General features: G+C 32.5%; 3 protein-coding genes and 1 long non-coding RNA gene across 6 annotated transcripts; 2 read left to right on the top strand and 2 right to left on the bottom strand.

The window, feature by feature from the left end:
* Window positions 1–7,527: 7,527 nt before the first annotated feature.
* On the bottom strand, window positions 7,528–9,035 carry BNACNNG42880D (precursor of CEP3). Its single transcript, XM_048765029.1, has one exon. The coding sequence runs from the start codon at window positions 8,188–8,190 to the stop codon at window positions 7,939–7,941; it is 252 nt and encodes an 83-aa protein (XP_048620986.1). The 5' UTR covers window positions 8,191–9,035; the 3' UTR covers window positions 7,528–7,938.
* Window positions 9,036–11,499: 2,464 nt separating this feature from the next.
* Window positions 11,500–13,044, top strand: LOC106411825 (cyclin-dependent kinase inhibitor 1). 2 transcript variants are annotated; one of them, XM_048765033.1, is made up of 4 exons: window positions 11,500–11,796; window positions 11,984–12,033; window positions 12,145–12,393; window positions 12,657–13,044. In XM_048765033.1, the coding sequence occupies exons 1-4, from the start codon at window positions 11,644–11,646 to the stop codon at window positions 12,724–12,726; spliced, it is 522 nt and encodes a 173-aa protein (XP_048620990.1). In that variant the 5' UTR covers window positions 11,500–11,643; the 3' UTR covers window positions 12,727–13,044. The 2 variants fall into 2 exon arrangements, with proteins under 2 accessions (XP_048620990.1, XP_013708114.1); XM_013852660.3 differs by having other exon boundaries at window positions 11,519–11,796; window positions 11,993–12,033.
* Window positions 13,045–13,591: 547 nt separating this feature from the next.
* Window positions 13,592–17,384, top strand: LOC106414227. The gene is made up of 3 exons (XR_001282815.3): window positions 13,592–14,048; window positions 14,218–14,395; window positions 14,475–17,384. It is a non-coding gene; the product is annotated as an uncharacterized LOC106414227 (long non-coding RNA).
* A 1,070-nt stretch (window positions 17,385–18,454) lies between these two features.
* On the bottom strand, window positions 18,455–21,863 carry LOC106415853 (nicotinate phosphoribosyltransferase 2). 2 transcript variants are annotated; one of them, XM_013856660.3, is made up of 15 exons: window positions 21,589–21,860; window positions 21,360–21,504; window positions 21,159–21,278; window positions 20,927–21,061; window positions 20,785–20,846; window positions 20,603–20,678; window positions 20,258–20,359; window positions 20,051–20,167; window positions 19,919–19,977; window positions 19,673–19,847; window positions 19,456–19,590; window positions 19,281–19,379; window positions 19,087–19,195; window positions 18,898–19,010; window positions 18,455–18,806 (listed from the first exon to the last, which is right to left on the bottom strand). In XM_013856660.3, the coding sequence occupies exons 1-15, from the start codon at window positions 21,732–21,734 to the stop codon at window positions 18,729–18,731; spliced, it is 1,671 nt and encodes a 556-aa protein (XP_013712114.1). In that variant the 5' UTR covers window positions 21,735–21,860; the 3' UTR covers window positions 18,455–18,728. The 2 variants fall into 2 exon arrangements, with proteins under 2 accessions (XP_013712114.1, XP_013712113.1); XM_013856659.3 differs by having other exon boundaries at window positions 18,455–19,010; window positions 21,589–21,863.
* Between the last annotated feature and the right edge of the window lie 849 nt (window positions 21,864–22,712).

The raw sequence follows: 22,712 nt of genomic DNA on the forward strand, positions 1-22,712 counted from the left end.
ATTACACCGCTTATATCTTGTGGAGCACTAATGGAATCTAAACTTTTACTAGTACTTTTTAGAACTTTGACTTTATTCTTCTTGGCTCCTCCTGCCTTTTCGGAAGTCCCTTGAATAGACCCCGCTTAACGTTTAGTTCAATAGACAATAGATTAAAGTATTTATCTCTATATGTATATATGGCAAATCCTTATGATCATAAGAACAGAAGAATAAAGAGTGGAAATCATTTGAGTTGGCTACTGGAAGTTAAGAGGAGCCATATAGGATGTGTTGCTTTAAACAAGCTCATGCGCCACGAAACAAATTCATATACATATATTAAATTGATTTGCAATGCTGTCGTGCATCTATCACCGCTGATTTCTTAATCAAAAGCAATTTTAGTTTTAATTTAGAATTTCATAATTTAGTACTAGAGTGTGTATGTGGAATGTATTTGACCTTTTTAATAAATTAATTTGTACAACTTACACCACGACAATGATGTTGTATTGTGAAAAGCAAATTATCAGTAATCATAAAAATGTGGTATATGTTGTATGGATCATGGATGATGTCGAAGATGACTTGGTTTAAATCGTTTAGGCTCAAATCGATTGTTGATAACATTTAAATTTTCAAAACTGTTGCAACTAAAAAACAATTTTCTTAACCAAGTGGTCTCGGCCTAATGGTAATGGTAAAAGGCTCATAGCTATAGATGTAAGTATTGTCCTGGGTTTGATTTTTCTTGGCGATCCGAAGCGCTTTGAGTGGTAAGAAAACGCTGATCCTGCGGGCGTCGTAGTGATTAGTCTTTGGGCCTAGAAAACTTTTAGGATCACATTACAGTTATCAAAAAAAAAAAACAGTGGTGCATAAAACAATTCAGAATAGAAGGTCGGAAATATTTTTTTTAACAAATATTACTTTCATTAATGCCAAACCTTTTGAATACAATCACAAGAAAATTTATCCATTATATTTGATTAAAAACATAAACTAAAATAGCAAACGAAAAAAAAAAAAAGAAAGATAAGTATTTATAGGAAAATGACATCAAATTCGAAACAAGTTTTAATGTGCCGATAGAATCTTCACAGCGAAATCGGACAATTGAAATTTATTCACAACAAAATGCTACATTGAAAGTCAGCTCTCACCTATGAAAAAAACGAAATACTCTAAACTGTATCTTCTAATCATGTACATATTGCTACACAAAATAGCTCAGCAATGAATCCGAGAATAAATCTCTTTTCATAGAAATAATTTGTCAGAGAAAACAATAAATGTTTTTCTCAAAAAAAAGAATAACGTTTTCACGAAAGATTTGGTAACAGTCAGTTTTATCAATGCCAAAAAGATGTGTTTGTAAATCTCATCTCAATATTAGTTAAATTTTACAATAGTTGGACACAGTGAACTTAATAATCTAGGAGTATATGTGATCTTTTTTTCTGACAGCATTGTGTGATCTTTGTTTTTAGCAATGAAGATATATAGTCACTATATAGTTGTGACTTGGGACTATGTAGTCAGTTAAACAAGAAATCAGTGAAGAAGTACTAAACACATGTGTTATTGACATGATTATGTCTCTTTTTTTTACCCGCCGACATAATTATGTCTAATATTTTAGTTAAGACTACTACTGCTATTGCCAAATATTGAACACAAAAGAAGTACTACGATCTACTAAATTAATAATCCCACTGGTTGTTGCAGCCTACGAAATATTTTAGCGGCTCACAGGACACCTTTTAAACATTATTCGAATCTCACTCACGATCTTAGTCACTTTTTTGTCTATCTTATGTTTATTTATCACTGAACTTAACATTTTTGGTCCAATATAACGTGAGGCCAAGTTAATAAATCCTAGGATAAAAAAAAAAAAAATCCTAGGATATTTGGTTTCTTTTTGTACGATTTGCTTTTCCCAAACATATATAAAATATATATATTATATATATCTTACCAAACATTTTAAACTCAAGTTGAGCATTTCTATAATCAATGAAAGAAGACAAGAACTGAAATTTCATGTAATCCCTCCGTTTCATTTTAGTTGTCGTTCTAGGTTTATGCACACAGATTAATAAAATATATGATTTTGTATATTTCCAAAATAAAAACATAATTACCTATACACCTAACCATATTTCAACCAATAGAAAAATAAACTGAAAAATCTTATTAATAAGTTTTGCATTGAAACTCTAAAACGACACTTATTTTGAAATGAAATTTTTTCCCTACAACGACATTTAAATCGAAACGGTGGGAGTATGTTAGTTTAAAAAAAACCACTTAACCTTGTAATCAACACAAACAGTAGTTCTCTAAAAACTGTCAATTGTGCGTTTAGTCACCACATAGGTTTCGAATGGTAAAAGCAGTTGAAGCGGGACAGATCAAGCAGATTAAGCAGGACAAGTGCAGATCAAGCGGGACAAGTGCAGATCAAGCGGATCATGCAGGAGAGAAGCATATCAAACCGATCAAATAATTTATTATAACTTATGAATGACAAAATCAGTTCAGAACTATAGATCATATATTAAAACAATAAAAATTACACCAAGATATCTAAACAAATATCTTAGATGTTATAGGATCGGCCGAAATGCCTGTAAATCTTTTATAAAATTTTTATACTTCTTTTATTTTCTTTTTAGGTGATCAAGATTTTCTTGAGAGAAGCGGTAGATTACACTAATATTGAACTTTTGGTTAAATTTACCATCGGGAAACTCTCTACCAGTGGATGTAAGATATTTGAAACGGTAATTAGTCATGAAAATTATTTGATCGTACAACTCAATAAATACACGTTCTCGGTTAAGATTTCATTTAAAATATTCTTCTCTCAATAGATTTACAAAATTTCAATCATTTACCCATATATTAACTATTTTAAAACATAAAAAAAAATATTAACTACTTACCCTTGTTGATATTTATGTAGGAAGATTTATATCTTCTTCTTTTGAAAATGTTGTGTTTTGTCAGCGATTGAACGTCATGCTTATAATTTTAAAACAACACAAACAATATTAGTGTAAACTATATAGTTTGAGCTAATGATTGTACATTATTTATAAAATCAGATAAATATATTTTAAAGTTAAGTGTTTGTAACAAAATTATTTATCATCAAAAAGAAAAAAGAAAGCAGATCAACACCACCAAATGTTAGCAGGTGAGATTTGCATGCAGATCTTCCGTTTTTTCCACAAAAAGACAAAAATATTGAACTGCATGCAGATCTCCCGCTTAAACCGCTTTTGCAAACAGAAAAAGTAAATGGTGAATGTATTGCGGAAGAACTGCACGTGCAAGAGATCTGTACTTGTCATGTCCTTCCATTCATAACCAGAATCACATCAACTATTGATTTAGTTATTTTGATTAAAAGTCAACTATTGCTTTTTATAGCTAAAATTTTAGAATCTGGCATTACTATATTTTCGGTACATATAAAGTAAATAATATTAACTAATGTTAGTTGTTTTTTGGTGCAAATGTTAAAAACTAATGTTAGTTGTTTAGTTTAATGTCATAACAAATCACCAATCACCTTTTATTGTGAAATGTAAAACTAGTTTTGAGAATTTTGCAGGGTTGGAAAAAAATAGTATCTACGTGTTTGCGAAATTGTGTTATTTTATAAAAGCATGACATCTGCTAAAATAGTAACAGATTATTTATGAATAGCGCAATCATGTATCATAAATAAATGTGCACGATGTTGCCTCTTCTGCTAAAGTAGTGTACTATTAGTCAAAATAACATATCACTTTTTTCAAACAAAACAATTACTAATTAAAAGGGTCAAATGGTAATCAGTCGAATTGTTGTTTACTTGATAAAAATCCCCAACGATATTTACTTATGTATGAAAAATGTATAATTTTTGTAGTGCAGATTCCTAAGAGATTACTGAAAATAGTATCCTTTTGTCTGTTTCACTGAAAAGGGATCTAATATTTGGAACAAAAAACTGAAAGGTAAAAAAAGAAGAAAAATGTACATTTGTTCTTCGGTTAAACATATTGGCTATTTCTTTTGCCACTAATAACTATACTAGTTACACTGAATCAAAAAATTCAAACCAGTGAAACATAGTCAACATGAACTATAGCTGAAAGAAGATTTTAGGAAAATTGTCGGAAATACCACATTCATAATATCAGTTTTCATGTTTACACTAACCACTTTTACCCTCACTTTTAATGAAGGGTAAAAGACACTTATACTCCTAAAGTTAACTAATCTAGACTTAGGATTTAGAGTTGAGCGGTGGAGTAGGATTTTGGAATGTGAAATTTAGGATTTTAATAAATATATAAATAAATACTTAAAAATTTTTAAAAAATAGTTTCAAATATAATTTTCGATTTGAAAAAAAAAAAATTTGAAAAAAATAATTTTAAAAAGTTCGAATTTGAAAAAGTATAATTCGAAAATATTAAAAAAAATTATTTTTTTCTTTTTTTATTTATTTATTTAAATAATGATTTATTATATATATAGATAGCAAGGGTATAAGAGTCTTTTGCCACTTATTATATATATAGATAGCAAGGGTATAAGAATCTTTTGCCACTTAATGAATAATATATTTTTGAAAATATCCATTTATTGGTGGTTAAGATGAAAAGTGGTACCATGAAAATGTTAAACATAAAATTTCTCCAAGATTTTAACACCGTAAACTCGTCCGTATTACTTTTGGTTTTTGGAATATGCCGGATTATAAAATTAGGGGAAAAAAATTACATCATTGAAATTCATCCAAATGGAAAGTGAAAACTATCTATTCCGTTGTGTAAAAATTATCTTTACCAGAATACTCTATTGCAACACCGCTTCTGAAAACTGTAGGAACTTCATCCACTCCATAATTCATGTCAAAACTTCAAAAAAATTATAAGAAAACCAAATTCTCATCATCATATATACGTTTCACCATTTCTGTTGACAAATTCTTCAGTACAGTTTTCTTTAACACATTCTTCCGCTTGTTATAATTAAAATATATTTTTAAGCAATTTTAACTTAGTCCAGATTTTATTTTAACATGTAAACTGTATGTTATATATTATTGGCTACGAATTTTTCAACAGACTGAAAAGAAAAGCTGTGGACAAATTAACAGAAACCACAGTTTATGTGGCTTCCTTATTATGTACATTTATGGTTCTTAAAAGTACGCGGGTTTCTAGGATGAATCTTTAAATTAACCTCACCCTTTATGACTAATCAAAGTGACACATAAATTATTAATTAAAAAATATTAAATTAAATAAAAAATAGCTACAAAAAATAAAAACGCTAATTTTAACGACGCTTACGCTTCCAGCTAAACCCTAAACCCTAAATCTTAAATTCTAAACGCTATACCCTAAATTCTAAACTCAAATCCAAACCCCTAAACCCAAACCCTATACCCTAAACTATAATCCTAGATCCTAAACCCAAATATATACCCTGAACCCAAAAACTAGACTATAAACCTAAAATCTATACCCTAAACCCAAATCTTAGACCCTAAACCCAAACCGTAAACTTTAAACCCAAATTATATATCCTAAACCCAAAACATTAACTATAAGTCCAAACGGTAAATCCTAAACCCAAACTGTAAATCCTAAACCCAAAACCTATACCCTAAACCCAAATCCTAGACCTAAAACCCAAATGGTAAACCCTAAACTCAAACCCCAAACTTAGATGCTATAGGGTTTGGGTTAAGGTTTACAGTTTGGGTTTAGAGTCTAAAACTTGGGTTTAAGGTATAGGGTTTGGGTTTATAGCTTATTTTTTGGGTTTAAGGTATATAATTTGGGCTTAGGGTCTAGAATTAGGGGTTAGGGTCTAAGATTAGAGTTTAAGATTTACGGTTTGGGTTTAGGGTGTAGGACTTGGGTTTAGGGTATAGAGTTTAGGTTTATAGTCTAGTTTTTGGGTTTATGGTATATAATTTGGGTTTAGGGTCTAGGATTAGGGTTTAGGGTATAGGGTTTGGGTTTAGGGGTTTGGATTTGGGTTTAGAATTTAGGGTATAGGGTTTAGAATTTAAGATTTAGGGTTTAGGGTTTGGCTGAAAGCGTTAGCGTCGTTAAAATTAGTGTTTTTATTTTTTGTAGTTATTTTTTGTTTAATTTAACGTTTTTTAATTAATAATTTATGTGTCATTTTAATTGGTCATAAATGGTGAGGTGAATTTACAGGTTCATCCTAGAGAGTGAACCTAAGTTCAGTCCTTAAAATGGGCAAGTTCGTGCTTGCGACTCTTTTTAAACTACAGTTAGTTCTTAAACGTTATACAATCTTTTAGGTTACGGCCAAAACTAATTAAAAAAAAAACTTTTGCAACCGGGCATCAACTCGTAACTTCATATTGTAAATCGGTATAATTTTTTTTTCTAACTTACAATCTTCTAAAACTCTATTTAAAAAGTCCGTTGTTTTTTAAAAGCTCATATACGTATGTTTTCTATCAAAGTATATCTTTGTACATAGCTATTATTATCTAATACTCATTCCGTGTCAAAAAGATTCATATTTTAGAAAGAAAAAAAATGGTTTCAAAAAGATGCTCCATCCGTTCCCGAAAGTAAGATTTTTTAGATTTTTTTCTTGTTTCACAAATATAGATTTTCTATATTGTTAAGGTATTTTTTTATACTTTTGAGGAAAATTAATTGAAAATATTTGAGTTGATTAAATTTCATTAGTGGAAAGTTATTGGAAAGTGTATAATAAAGTAAAAAATAAATTAAATTATAAACATTTATTAAATTGTTAATAAGCGTGTATACTCTAGAAAATACTACTTTCGGAAACAGATGGAGTATATGTTTTATATTTTCAATGCATAAATTAATTGCAAATTGTAAACTTCAAAACACATAATGGTGTTTATGAAGATTTTATTGGTTAAAACTTAAAAGTTGTGGAGAATAGTTGATAACTGAAATTAATGCATTGGTAACTAAAATTTGATATGTTTTTTTAATAAGTGTGAAAAACCTAAAACATACGTATTTCTGAAACGAATGAGTATCGTTAAAAGGTCATGATTTACCATTTATTATGTTTCCTATAAGTTACAGTTTTCTATCTTATGTATCTTTTTCTTTGAATTACCTAGACTAGAAACCCATCTTTTGCTATATACTGTATATATATATATAAATAAAATATTTCTTAAATATTTACTTCCGTATAAATCTTCTCCAAAGTCGTTTAAAGTTGACCATGAAAAATATTCGTAGCAAAGTAACTTTGGTGAATTTCAATGAAATTAGCGTTTGACACCCCACAAAAAAACATGCAAGATACAAGTAATGTCTAGGTTAAATTCAGAAACAAAGAGACGTTTTTCTATAATGCGGGAATTATTTTAAGAATGAAATTATAGCGAGCTATCTTAGATTTTTTTTTTTTGTATACTTACCAATTTCGAAGATAAACAGGAAATCATTTTTTTTCTGTAAATCGGTTTGCGGATAGAGTTTTTTCTTCTCTCTCTCGTTTTCCTTATTTGGTTAACATGGTCTACTGGAAGGACCAATACTAAGGTTATCTGATCCATGCACCGGTTAAAGTTATGTTTAGTTTCGTATGGTTCAGTTCAGTGAAGAGATGTCTCAATTGATAGATACGGTTTTAAAGTAGAAAATGTATGAGAAAAAGCTGATAATTTTTTTCAAAAAAAAAAAGCTGATAAATTGAAAAACACGGTTTAACTAAACATTATTACAATCACACTTGCAAGAAACTGAATATGACGAAACAGTACATATATTAAATAAGAATTCACATTCAGAAAAAAAAAAGCCAACACCAACAACAACATAAGCACAAGCTTATGTTCAATAAGGTACCATATATTAAGATAACATTGATTTATAATCACATAAACCATGCCATTGTCCATCTCCGTTAGTTGTGTACGGAATGTCCAATACCAGGGCTATGTCCAGGTACCGTGGGCCTAAAGGTATCAACACCGTGGCTCGGTGGCGGCTGAAGTGGCTCAGCCGGTGGTAATAGCGGCACAGAGCCATCAGCGCTGATTTCCTCAGCCGTCCCGATGGTGGACGTGGTGAGTGTTCGGCCTTCAACGGAACCGAGCTCTTGTTTAATAGTCAAAAGCAACATAAATGCAAAAAGGTAAACATTAATTCTCGCCATTGATTAAAAACCCGAAACGAGAATTAGAAAAATAAATATGTAGTGTATAATATATAGTCGAGGCGAGTATGTATTATGTGTCGATGTATGCAACCTCTTGGAACATTTGGTCTATTTATAGAGATGAAATATAGTACATCACATGGGCGCAACACTTGAGATGTTATTTTAAATATTTTAGTTAAAGAGTCCGTGTGCTTTACAACTATTAGTAAGTACTAAATGATTAAGAATAGTATTTATTTTCCTTAATTCATAGCTGCCCTTTCATGATATAAGCTTAGTCGTCCTTCTCTATCCATGGATATTCCGAATAGATCCTATTTGTTGAAGGTTATTTTAATATATCCATAAAGGTATAGATTTTGACTACATAATATGTTTTGTAACTAATCGTTCATAATACAAATGACATATCAAGAATTGAGTCACAATATAAACCAAGAATTTGGTGTTGTTGTTCCGATGATCAGTAAAGTATTTTGAATATCAAGCTTTGCTTTTGAGAAAGTATTTTGAAAATTATTTTGAAGGCCTATCAAAACTCCAAGCTGAAGAAGCTCGAGTGAAGAAAATCGGCTGAAGCAAGTGCAGCAAAAACTCTCAGTTAGTCCTAACATCTCTTATAAACTCTCTAACATCTCTTAAAGGGATAAACAAAAGAAGACATTATGAAGTCCTTTCGACACCATCAATCATTGTCAAACTAGTGGAAATAAGGAACCGCATCACCTCAATAGAAACATGGGAATACAAGGCTTTTATGAACTGATGTGCATCAGTTTTCCTGACGGACCAACCAGTCAACAACAAAGATGTTTTCGGATAACTCGCGCAAGTTTATTATGTTTCTCTGGCTGGTAATAGATTGATTAAGCTGTCTCGACGGGATCCTAAACCTCTGATAGTTACAACTGCAAATTGTTTTGCATTAATAGTTCTCAAGTTTCCCTTTTCTAGTTGGCGATGGTTGTGGAGACTTTCATCCTTTTTCAGAGACTTCCATGTGCATTTCTTGGTGAAATGAGTAAGCTATGCTTCGTCCCTTTTGAAGTCTCCCTACATAACGGTCCAATCCAGTTATCCTCTTCTACCTCCTCCTTGATTGAGGACGGCTGTGTTCTCAAGGTCTTGTCGGGTAGGCCTCCCGTACTATCCACGTGACTTTGTGCCATCGTTGGTTACTATCAGGCTTAGAAGCATCGTGTGTGCTTGTTAGTATCCATGGCATTCTTATCCTCACCTCCAATATCAACGTCGAGTATAGAGGACTGCTTTATGTTCAGTGTTGGACTTGTGTGAATAGTATTCCTATCTACCGTACTTTCAGTTTCGATATTGCTGTTGTAGCTATCGTTCTTTTGGCCATCTTGGCTATCGTTTCATTTTCATTTGTATTGAACTTTTACTACATTCTTGGAGATTAAGATAGCAATAAAGGCTTAAGTTGACAAAAAAAAACAATGAAACAATACGAACTAAACATAAACATTAACGTTTTCTTTGAGAGTTTATTTTTGTCTAAAACTTCTTTTACTCAATATAGTCTGTTAAAGACAATAACAAAAAAAATTGATAGGATATGTTGTTTCAAAAAAGCCTAAACAAGCTTTTGAAAAACACATCTAAACCATTAAAAATATGATCAGTCAGATGTGACTTCACGAGAAATCATTGATGAAATCCATACCAAAATTAGGTTGAATTTTGCCAATACATTGATACCAAAATGATCTTGTTCTGCGTCTTTAAGAATCAAAGTATTTTCCCGCATCACAACGGATTGCAATCACTCATTGCCTAAATTCTCTAAATAAAGACAGATTTTTTCTTTGGTTAGATATGTTCCGGAAGAGGTCCCTTCAAAAAGGTTTGCTCCAAAACCTGTCGAACAATCTGTGATAACTATTACAACGAAGATCGAAGCAAAACAAATATATCTTTGATTATAAAAACCAGAGGAAAAAACAAAAATCCCCAGACACTTTGAAAAAAAACAATCAGAATAAAATTATAATACTTGAAAGAAAAAAAAACTATTAGGGAGAAGAAATTATTAAAAGAGAAATCAAAGAAGAAGAAGAAACCTGAATAAAATCATAATACTAGAAAGCAAAAAAAAAAATATTCAGAATAAAATTATAATACTTTTCTATGAGTTTGATATACTAAAAAGAAAAAAAAAAAAACATACTCCTTCCGTTCCCGGAATTTTGTTTTTCTAGAGTATTCAAACATATTAAGAATATAACGAATGTTTAGAATTAAATTTGTTGCTTACTTTAAAATATATTTTCCAATAACCATCAACCAATAGTATTTAATAAATTCAAAAATTTCAATTAATATTATACAATTTATCAACATTAATTACTAGAATTATCTTTAAAATCTAGAAAATATGTCATTGTGGAACATAAATTAAATCTAGAAAAAATAAATTGCGAGGACGGAGTGAGTATTTAATTCTTGTTGTCAGCTCACTTTTAAATTTTTATCAAACATGCATGTAAATGTGTAAAATGACCCCAAATTTAGTAAACATTATTAAGAACAGAAAGACCATAGTTTTTTTAAAAACTAATTTCAATTATCTCCATCAAGTTATATATTTTAAAAATTTAGAAAATATATCATTGTGGAACAAAAAATAAATCTAAAAATCTTTCTTTCGAAGACTGAGTAAATATTTAATTAGTGTCACCAGCTCACTTTTAAAGTTTTATCAAACATGCATGTACATGTGTAAAATGACCCCAAATTTAGTAAACATTATTAAGAACAGAAAGACCCCAATTTTTTAAAAAAGTAGTTTCATTTCCCTACTTCAAGTTTTATATTTTAAAAATCGAAAAAATATATCATTGTGGAACAAAAAAATAAATCTAGAAAATCTTATGATGATGGAATAAGTATTTAATTAGTGTCGTCAGCTCAATTTTAAAGTTTTATCAAACATGCATATAAATGTGTAAAATAACCCCAAATTTAGTAAACATTTTTAAGAACAAAAGACCCCAATTTTTTTAAACTAATTACAATTCTCTCCATCAAATTTTATATTTTCATTTTATTGGTACATGTAATGGCAAATATGTGATTTAGCGACAGATGGGAGGGTTTTTAAAAGTAGTTACACCACAATTATTACGCTACCTTGTTCCCGTCCCGTTAAGTCACCGCCGAAAACCGACACGTGTCACTAAATCTACTCAGCAGCATGCGATCCAAATAACGGCGCCTTCAGTTACCCGTCAAAGATTCCCCGTCACTGTAACGGGACCACGGAAACAACGCCATCTCTCTATCACGACACAAACTCAAAACTCAATCCCGACCGTTAAAGCAAAACTCCATCTTCTTCTTGCTTCTTCTGTCTTTCGTCTTCCTCGTCCTCTTCAGCTCTAATCATCTCTCTCTCTCTCTCGGAGACTTTAACGTCACGGACACGCAATGGTGAGAAAATGCAGAAAAGCTAAAGGGACGGTGGGAGCTTCGTCTACGTATATGCAGCTTCGCAGCCGGAGAATCGTTTACAGATCGGAAAAAGCTAGCTCGTCGTCGTCTTGTTGCGCGAGTAACAACAATGGAGTTATAGATCTGGAGGTGGTTCAATACTAGTATTAAATACGGATTCTAGAATCTTGTAACTGTAGAAAATATAATCATTAATTTTTTTTTATTTAATTTAATGTTTTTTTGGAAAATTTATGAGGATTTTCATTTACTGCTCTCTAGCTAGATCTTCGGCTTGTTTTTTTCTTTTCGAAAATTTGAATTTTTCTCATTGTTGTTGTTACAGGAGGAAAGAGATGGTGAGACTGAAACGTCGTCGTGTCGACGGTGAGTAAATGTTTTAAAATCATTTGAAATTTGAAGGTTTATGAATTTTCCCGGTTCTTGTTTCATTATATTAATTTACTCTCTCTTCTAATTATTTTTTTTCGGGAGTAGTAAGGGGAAGCTATTTGAAAACCTTAGAGAGAAAAAGTCGAGCAAATCTATGGAGAATTCACAGCAAATCGTAGCTAGTTTTGATTCCGCCGGGAAAGAATCATCGGATTGTTGTTGCAGCCGGAGAGCATCTTTGTCAACGACGGAGGATAAGGGGAAACCAACGGCGGAGCAACCACCAACGGCAGTGGAGATTGAAGAGTTTTTCGTGGAAGCTGAGAAACAGCTCCATGATAAATTCAAGAAGAAGTAAGTTTACAATTTTTCAACTTTATTTTATTTTTATGTCAATTTTATTTATAACTTGCCAATTTACAATTTAAGAGAATGTTTTTTCAAAAAACAAAGTTGAGTTTTATATCATTTTGAGTTTTTGACAAACTATACAGAGACTACAAGTAGCAGAACAACTTAAGAGAGTTTTTTTTCTTTAACTACAACTTAAGAGAGCTTTTTTTTTTTTTTTTGAAAAACAACTTAAGAGAGTTTGTATTTTTGTTTGTTCATTATAGGTATAACTTTGATTTCGAAAAGGAGAAGCCATTAGAAGGACGCTACGAGTGGGTTAAATTATCAGAGTAATGAAGAAAAATGATGATGGTGATGAATGAAGTATACGTTTATTTAACTTTTAGTATCTAATTTTCAGAGAATAATTCCAATTTATTTATTTCTAGAATAGAAGCTTTTGTGAGGAAAGATTTGTAGCAGAATGTTTGAAAGTACGAATCTGCACAGAAATAAAGGCTTTTTGGGGTTTCAGAACAGATATTGTTTTCTGCAAAAGTGAAAAAAAGATAAACCCAGAAAAGCTGTGTCTTTTTGCTTAACTCTCTTCTTCTTCTCTCTTGTTGTACAGTTTTGTTTTGTTTTGTGTACTATATATTTCTATTTCCCATATTTCTATATTCCCACTCATTTTTTGTCCTCTCATTATAATGATTTTTCCGAAAATTCCCTAAGCGTTTTGGTCTTTCAGTGCGTTTTAAACATCACAAACGCTTTTCTGAAATTCTAAATATTCTTATCAATGGATATATACATCAAAGCTCAACTAGTTAAGTACTAATAAGTTAATAACTAATCAGGTTCTAAATTTTTAATGAAAACAAAATATGATTCTATCTTTGTTTAGCAACAACTTAATTTTTGATAAAAAAAAATAATCAAAACCAGCAAGTTTACGCCTTACCCTAAACCCTAAAGTTTACCATATTCACCTTCCTTAGAGCATCATTAACGGGGTCTTTTAAGCCCGTCTCTTAGTGTTTTTAAAATTTTTTAAAAAAAAGAAAAATACGTCTCTTAATCAAGCAAAAGAAGAGACGTCTCTTCTGGCTCTCTCTATCGTGAAGAAGGAAGAAAAAAGAAGAAGCCATAGTAGGAGTAGGACTTTTCCGATGTAATCTCTTCGTCTCCTTTCCTCTGCAAATCCTCCCAGGTTATCATTTTCTCATCTTTTCGAGTTTAATTGATTTCTCTCCAATTTTCCAAATTCTTTAGAGCTTCTTTCCAATTTGCAGCCCAAGGATTTGGGGATGTTGATGCCAATCTTTCTTCGTAATAATGCCTAACTTAATTCGATTTTTTTTGCCAGATGTTGATGATGTTGCTCTCTGTTTCTCTCTGTTTGGAGATTTGTGGATGTGAGAAATTCCACTCAATCGCTGACCATGAATCCTCATACGATGACGGAACAGGATGCTCCAGCGCGCGGCGGTACTGGATCGATACGGCAAGGCAGTTAGCAGATTTGACGATCTCGGTGACGTAGTTGTGGTAAATGGGAGAGAAAGGTGACTCGATGATCCAAGCTCCGCCGTGGATGTAGATGAGAAGAGGTAGATTATTACCGGCGGTGGTTTTGTGAGGGAGGAAGAGACGGACGGAGAGGTTATGCTCCGGTGAGTATAGTACGTCTTTTGTAACGATGTCGTTTGTTTTGTCTAGTGATGTTGGAATGATTTCGGTGCCGCTGAGACGCTCGACGCGACCGTCTTTGTAAATCCTGATGAAGGGAAGATGCTCGGAGACGTTTGATGATGAATTTGTTTTTTTTTTTTGTATGTTCAGTTGATGATGTGAATGTCAAAAACAATGGTGGTCGCACTGCTCTTCATTATGCAGCAAGGGATGGTTGGAAATCACTCAGCTTTATTTTAAATCAAATGAACGTGTGCCTACTGAGTTGAAGAAATCAATCATGCAAGCCCGAGGGGAGAAGAAGCTCACCCATTCCCAACTTGCTCAAGTACACTACTTCTCTCTTCACTCTGTCTCTTTTTTTTCTCTTGTAATGATGCTAACATGAAGATGTGTTGGTTGTGTAGCTGATCAATGAGAAGCCACAAGTGATCCAAGAATACGAGTCTGGGAAGGCAAGGCTGGTCAGTTGAGTACATGCTTACAGGTCAGAGATATACTCGGTCTATCATTGGAAGGTGAATTTCAGTTTCCACTTACTAGTTTCTTTTCTTGCAAAATTGATATACTGAGTTTAATAGTATCCAGGTCTGACCAGAATATACACTTGTTAGAATTTGGGAATATGTGATAGATGTTATTATCTCTAAAACGAGAAATTTTTGTTTCTTAACTAGAGTTCTGATTTGATGTGCAATTTTAAAATTTTTGTAATGTTAAAATTTTTGTTTTTAAGAACCCCTAAATAAGAAATTAGCATTGGAGTGAAAAATCAAGGTGTCTCTTAACTAGAGTTCTTAATTACATTTAATTAGTAAAATATTTATTAAGAGATCTAAATGGGTTTGTGGGATAATGATGTTATTAGTTTTCCCACTTTTTTTGCTTTATTGAAATTGTGATATTTAACATAATTTTAGTCCACTAGTCAACATTTCAATCACCCTTTTATGCACCAACCCGTACCAACCATACCAACGGTTCTACCAATCAGAATATCAAATAGTATGACGATAGACTCCTGATTGTCTTAGACGATTACTCTGATATCTATAGATTAATAGAAAACCATCAGCATTCCGTCACAAGGCACTTTCGTTGAAAGAAAAAACATTGTAAAGTATATAACAAATCCACTACGCATACGTCATCCTCACCCGTCTCGATAGTCGATATAAGTGTTCCTTTACCAGGTTTCATGCAAATTATAAAAATCAAAAAAATTGTTTATACTCATAACAAATACATGCGACTCCTTGAACTTTTGTTAAATTTCACTTTTTATGACTCTAAAGTTACAGAAACTTAGATATGTCCATATAAAATTTTATATTAAATCCTTAAGAAGATATTTTATGTAACAAAAAAATCAGTATATAACAACATTTATTTTGAAACCAGAAGAATTATTAGGATATAGTGGGTCGAGTAATTTTAATGTTTTTCCAAAATACATATACTGTTGTTTAAATCACATTATTACAAATGATGCAAAAAATGATTTTGGACTAGTTTCCGGTGACTTAAAAACAAAGCTTTTCTCATGGACCATTTGGGTACATTTGTCTAATTTTTTTCTCATGGACCATTTGTTTGTTTTTTCTAAACTCGACGTTGTAGTTTTCTTCTTAAAAAAAAATAAGCCCCACATTTTTTAACCCAATAAAAACCCTTTCCAGGATGGAGCTACCCATAACTAGTCAGGGGAAGAGCTACAACGGTTCAGAGACGCACACATAAGATACGTATGATATAATCTATAAACGAAAAATAGATGATAGAAAATGTTCATAGGTTTTTTTTTTTGTAACTTGACATAAGATACGTATAATATAATCTATAAACGAAAAATAGATGATAGAAAATGTTCATAGGTTTTTTTTTTTTGTAACTTGGCTTTCATATATTAAAATGCATGAGAATTAAAATGTTTACAAGCCCAAAGCTAGTTTAAGTAGGTAAGCCCAGTTTTTGTTAAACCAGAAATCAGAAATCAAAAGAGTAATTAAGCCCATTAAACCAGTTGATGTCCATTAGGTAGGAGGTTACGGAGAGTGAAAGTTGCGGAGTTCGCAAAGGGCAGAGCGATCGTGAGAGTCCCGATCATTCAGTTGAAAACCAAATTTGCATCAACTTGGAGCTTATTGCTGGATTAGATGGTCTGAAGGAGGAGATCCTGTTTGTGACTTGAGTGATGATGTTTTTTGTAATGGAGTCAGTTGAGCGGAAGACTGAGCGGTGAAGACGAGAGTTGCGTTCTGTCCAGATCGCATAAATATGTAGTGTAGCCACAGGTTGGTGGGGTTCACTGATAGGCAGTCCAGTTGCCCTGCCCTCTAATCCACTCCACTCCATTCCACGACTATTTGTACAAAACGAAATATGAGTTCGTTCATGTTGGCTAGCTTTGGCCATTCCAGTTTTCTTAGTAATTAATGTAAGTGTAAAATGCAACAAAATAAAATAGCGCAGAAGATATATCAAGGGATAATGAATATAAGCAAACATATATTATCATATTAGAAAGCAAACACTTTTTGCTATATTAGAAATTATATTAAACAATTTTTTTTGCAATATTTGTTCAATCATGTTTACGCTAACGCCCTATCAATTGCTACCGAACGATTTTTAAGTTATATAAATTTATGTTTCTTTGTGGTCTGATACGTCAACCCTAACTACTCAAGATGATCCCAAGAGCACTTACCAAGAGATTCTCATTTTTCTTCCATAAAATCACCTTTCGGACATGATTGGTTCAGTACTTTAGAAGGTTTTGATGGGCTGATGGGGGAGAGGAATGTTCGGGCTAGTCTCTCTCCTCTACATGCGGAGGTGGAAGCGCTACTCTGGGCAATGGGATTTATGAGAAACTTACATCAATTTTAGGTTACGTTTGCAACGGATTGTTCTCAGTTGGTGAAGATGGTTTCAGAACCAGAAGAATGACCAGCTTTTGCAAGTTATTTGGAAGATTTAAAAGTCCTGAAAGAAAGTTTCCTTCGTTCAGAGATTATCTATGTACCAAAGACGCAAAATACGAAGGCGAATAACTTAGCGCGCAGTGTCAGGAAGCAAACCGTCTTTTGTCATTCACATGGATCAAGATCTCCCGATTTGGTTCACAGAATCAGTATGAACCTGTATAAGTTGATGACAAAAAAAAAAATCACCTTTCGGTGTCTTATCGTTTCTTCATCAATTTCTTGACCATTTTATAATGTTTTCATGTTCCCAGAATCTTAATCCAAAGATCTTTAAGAAATCCATGAATATGTATAACTTTCATATTAATAAGTATATGTTTTTTTTTTTTGAAATTGCACTTATTCATTTTTTTTAAGCATAAGTTTGTTTTCCAATTTTATGTTATTTTTTCAGTAAGACATATATTTGCTTCTTAAGTTTATCTTATTCTAACTCAGCATCTTGCATCCACATGATTTGTTTGCTTTGCATACCTTCTGTATTAACAACAAATAACTTCATCAAGACATACATATAAAATTTTCGACTTGAATCTTCAATTAAAGTTTGTAATTTCGATTTATATATTCTTTATTTGATTTGTAAGGTTCGGTATATATAATTTGGATGCGAGTTGTTACAGAAAAATATTAACTACAATATAGTAGTTTACTTAACTATGATTCGATTGCATAATAAAAGGTATTTTTGGTGTTGTTCATTTTTACGCTTTGTGACTTGTATGCCCTTAAACGAAGAGATTCTTCCAAAGCAGTGTTTTCCAAAATAAACGGAGAAGAAAAGAAAGAAGAAAAAGAGAAAACAAAATGGAAGTTAAAAGATCCCATCAAACAAAAACCATATTTGTAAGGTGCAAGCTAAGGTTAGTCACACCAAATGCAATTTCATCGATGATGTCAATCTGATTTATGATAAGTTGGGCCCGATTATCTATCTACAAGTGTCTAGTGAAGTATGCGGTAGTAATATAGGATCAATCCATAATGAGTGATGACCTGACGACCACACATAGAATCATCAGGCAAGCTACTAGCTCAAACAATTAAAAAGATTGTTTAATAAAATCAATAAAACAAAAAACAAACAAGCCAGAAATAATTATCACGAGTTTGTTAACCAACGGATAAAGAGTTAGATATTGGAAATCTTCAGAGATCTCTTTTTACTTTTTAGTATTATTATACCAATTTATCTTTGGCAAGAGTGTCACCGAAATGTTGGAGACCATAAACATTTTAGTAAAGTGTTAACAAAAAATTTTTGTTTTTACAAATTTTGAGAGTCTTTTTCAATGTAAATTTTTTTAAAAAAAATTTGAAGCCCTGGTCCAATGTTTCATTCAATTATGTTCAAGACCATCTTTGGTATGTTTCAATTTATTTTTATCAGCAACCACTGAAATATGTTGAAATTCATTTCAACTATTAATATGAATCAAATCCAAAACAAAGGTCAAATGAGCGCAAAAAGTTTCTTTCGTCGTCAAGAAGGTGAACTTATTACGACAAAAATACATGAAATCAATCAAAACAAACAAACAAAAACTAAGTGAAAAAAACTCTTATTGCACGTTCTAATGATGTGGTATATGATATATACATTACTCCAACCAAAACAAGATTATCTTCTTCTTTTTTTGTCGTAACTGCAATTCTCTTCTTCTTGGTCTGTCACTGTAATTCACCAACAGGTGCCTCGTTGAGCCATAGGAAGTGAATGAAATCGTACAGCTTCGCGCTGACACTAACCTGCAATGACGGAAAAAACATATACAAAGATTTTTTTCTTAAAAACCAGAACATGAGCTTTCAAACATTTTTGTAGGAGAGAATAATAAACCTTGTAAGGAGTAGGGTTTAATCTTCTCATATGATCAGGTCGCATGTTTTCAAGCTGTTTGATGCAACGGTCTCGTATCTCTTTCAATGGTGGTAATTCTTCTCTTGCTTCACCTTCACAGACAAAAGAGAGATATTAGAAGCTGAATCGGTTATATTATTATATTACAGTAAAGTAAAACATTTTTACCAGCACTTCCACGCCAGTAACATTTGAGGAGCTCTTCAACACGTTGCGGCACTACGTATGCTCTTTTGGATTCATTAAAAGGATGACGACACAGTAAACGCTCACCAACCTTTATAATCCATTACAAAAAAAAAAAAGAATAATCATGTAAAATGAAATAAGGTAAAAATGTTAATTATCTATTTTTTTTTTACCTTTGGAGGTGGCTCATTCTCTCCTGTCATTATATCCACTAGTGGATAACCTTCTTTTCCATACAATCTGTAACTTCGCTTTTTACACGGTATTGATACCTAAGCAGATGAGATTGATAATCATATTAAGTGATATGTTACATTGAATGATAGAAGCACAAGAGAGTGTTATAACCTTTGTAACATCTTCAGAAAGTTTGATCCGAGGCTGATTGTTTATCTCCACAAGTTTGAAAACGCAGCCTAAGGCAGCTTGCGCATAGCACGTGACTAAGTAAGTCCCAATACCAAAAGCGTCCACCTCATGTCCCTACCAAAATAAAAATGAATGCATATGCTTTAATACATATCATATCTTAGGTGGCACTTGAGGCAAAGGTTAGGGAATTCACCTGTTTGTTTAAAGCATCGATAGTCTCTTCATTCAGATCATTACTAGCGGTGACGATCATCTTCCCAAAACCAGGCACTTTAAGTTCTCTCTCTACTGCGCAGAAGAAATTTCTGGCCTCTGTTGATAGATATGCTAAGTCACCTGAGTCCAGTCTAATACCTAATGCTTTGTATCTGCACATCATCAAGTATCAGATTCTCGTATGCACCTGAATAAGAAGAAAGATAAAGAGATTCTTACACACCCTAAGTCATTCAGAGCTAAAGCAACTGCACAGAAGTTAGGGATCCCACTCTTCATCACCTGTAAGAACGTTGACAACAGTTACTACTTTGTAGCTTTTGTAACGTTAGCACCAACAGCTATTATTACTCACATCGTATGTATCTACAAGCGCAAGAAAGGCTTTGGGGAATGCCAGTGCATATGAGATGAAAGCTGCTAGCTCGCTTTGATTTGTCTCAGAGAAAAAGCCACTTAGAGAAGGTGAATACTATCATCATCATCCACAAGTAACCAAAAAAATGAGATTAAAAAATTCATAAATATGTAGCAGGAGTAGAACAATGATCCTGTGACAAACCTGAATCTTTGTTAGCCATGTCTGAACTAGACTAATAAAGTCATCACATGTGGTTTCCCCATCAGCACTCTGAAGCACTTTGTCAACAATCTCATCAGTGCTCTGTAAACCAAAGTTCGAGTAACTATATTTAAACTACTAGTGATATTGACAGAGCATAAGATAGAAAAAGTATATCAGAGCCATCGCTAATAAAGTTCTAACACAAAGGCATTGATTCAAACCTTTCCTTGTATTTTACAGATTAAACAGAACCACTTTTTTCAAGAAACTTTATGTTATTTCTCTAATTGCTAAATTTGTATAAAATATATTTATTTAATTTTTTTGCTGAAGTGGACTGACCATGAATGAGCTAACAAAAGCATGGGAATGTGTGCCACGGAGAGGTATCCCAAAAAGTTTTCCAGCTGCTACATTGCTGCCATTGGCATATACACACAATAAGACAAGGCATATCATTTCTACTTTCCCTTTGTAACAGTTTTAAGAATAAACGAGAAAGATCAAAAACACCAATAGCTTACCTTGTTGCATCAAAACCTCCAAGATAGCAATACTTGGATGCGCTTATTGCGCCATCAGGTCCCTAAGATACCAAAACTAACAACATCAATTCACGTGGAAAAAGATTTACAATAATCTATTAGGAAACAAGAGTATAGAAACCTGAGCTCTCCGAGCACCAAACTCAAGCAGACTCTTAGACTTGCCGGCAACAAACCGGTGTCTTGCTGCGTTGGTAGCTACCAAAGATGCAAAATTGACAAGATTGAGGAACGGAGTTTCCAACAATTGAACAACCTATGAATGTGATTTTACAACAACCAAACCATCGTTTATAATCTTATTTAAAAAAAGAAAAAAAAGAAAAAAAACGAGGAACATCAGAGAGACTCACACCAACAGGTCCTTCAACTCTCATGAGAGGCACCTTAGGGAAAACAACAGTCCCTTCAGGAATCGCATAGACTTCAACGTCGGAGCAATCAAGCCCTCTCAGATAATCACAGAAAGCTTCCTAATTTCAATCAAAACACACATGGAATCAAATCAGAAGTAAATAATAACAAGAAGAAATCAAATTCAGAAATCAGGATACCTCAGATCCAGGCAAGGAGTCACGAACGTAATCGATCTCTTGATGGGTCAATTTGAAATTGGCGAGGAACTTGACACACTCTTCTAACCCAGCGAAGACAGTGTACTCGCCGCCAAACGGGTTCTTACGAAAGTACAGATCGAAGCTGTAAAAGGACACATAAAGATCAGAACTTTAATCACATACGAAGAGAGAGGAGGAGGAGGAGGAGGAGGGTTTGTTTAGATACACGGATCGTTCGTTTTGTTTGCCAGCTTTCCAATAAGCGTAAGCCATGGTGAATTGGTAGAGATCGTTGAGGAGAGGTGTGACCATCGGGTTTGTGGGTCCTTCTATGACCCGACCCGGTTCCTTCCCATTCTCTTTCGGCTCCATTGTTTGTGTTGTGTTCGTGAAAATTCCTCCAATTTGTGTGGTAACAAAAATAAATGGCTTCGTCTTTGTTTGGTTACAGTGAGACTGGTTTGGTGGTCAGAGGAGAAGAAAATTAAAAATGGAGAATTTAAAGAGACTACGACAACCACATAAACAAAACCCTTTGACCTAGTCTTACCCTTTAATTGGAGTGCTATTGATTTTGTTAATTTTTCTTTTTGATAATTATAACAAAACAAAAAGAATCTGTGGAAAATTTGATTTTAACTTGTTTGACCAGGTGGGTGGAATAATTGTTTTTTATACAAGTTTGTAATACCAAACGCTAAATTATCATTTAACCAAAAGTTTATCACTTTCTAAAATAATTTTTGGAGTAATTTTAATTATTTCTGGATGATCTTGGTATATGCCAACGAGTGTCCACCGAAACTGAGCCATAAAACATGCTGGAGGCATTTAGGTTGCCGCATTTTGGTAGCCGGTACTCGAATATAAATGACAGAATTTACAACCGTGAATTTTTTACCATCAGACCATAAGCGATCGGTTGAGTAATTTTAATTTTATGACACGTTTGATATCATTTCCAAATTCATTTTAAAAAATCAAAATTTTAAATTTGTTATAAAAAGTTAAATTAACTTTTCTAAATTATTTACAAATGTTTTAAAATAAATTATTTACAAATGTTTCAGCTTTGACCTAGTCTTACCCTTTAATTAGAGTGCTATTGATTTTGTTAATTTTCTTTTTGATAATTAACAAAACGAAAAATCTGTGGAAAATTTGATTTTAACTTGTTTGACTAGGTGGGTGGAATAACTGTAGTTTGTAATACCAAACGCTAAATTATCTTTTAACCAAAATTTATCACTTTCTAAACCAATTTTTGGGACAATTTCAATTTTAACACTAGTTTGATATTATTTTCAATTTACGTTTAAAAATATATATTTTTATAAATGCTTTAAATTT

Source organism: Brassica napus, chromosome C8 (assembly GCF_020379485.1).
Source record: "Brassica napus cultivar Da-Ae chromosome C8, Da-Ae, whole genome shotgun sequence".
In the NCBI taxonomy this organism is placed as follows: Eukaryota; Viridiplantae; Streptophyta; class Magnoliopsida; order Brassicales; family Brassicaceae; genus Brassica; species Brassica napus.

Bases quoted from the DNA above. Each gene is read 5' to 3' on its own strand.
- BNACNNG42880D (XM_048765029.1), bottom strand. From the start codon at position 8,190: ATGGCGAGAATTAATGTTTACCTTTTTGCATTTATGTTGCTTTTGACT.
- LOC106411825 (XM_048765033.1), top strand. From the start codon at position 11,644: ATGGTGAGAAAATGCAGAAAAGCTAAAGGGACGGTGGGAGCTTCGTCT. The intron at 11,797-11,983 runs GTGGTTCAATAC...TTCTCATTGTTG, and splicing joins ATGGAGTTATAGATCTGGAG to TTGTTACAGGAGGAAAGAGA. The intron at 12,034-12,144 runs GTGAGTAAATGT...TTTCGGGAGTAG, and splicing joins GAAACGTCGTCGTGTCGACG to TAAGGGGAAGCTATTTGAAA.
- LOC106415853 (XM_013856659.3), bottom strand. From the start codon at position 21,734: ATGGAGCCGAAAGAGAATGGGAAGGAACCGGGTCGGGTCATAGAAGGA. The intron at 21,505-21,588 runs GTATCTAAACAA...GTCCTTTTACAG, and splicing joins AAACAAAACGAACGATCCGT to CTTCGATCTGTACTTTCGTA. The intron at 19,196-19,280 runs GTAAAAAAAAAA...TGGATTATAAAG, and splicing joins AGAATGAGCCACCTCCAAAG to GTTGGTGAGCGTTTACTGTG.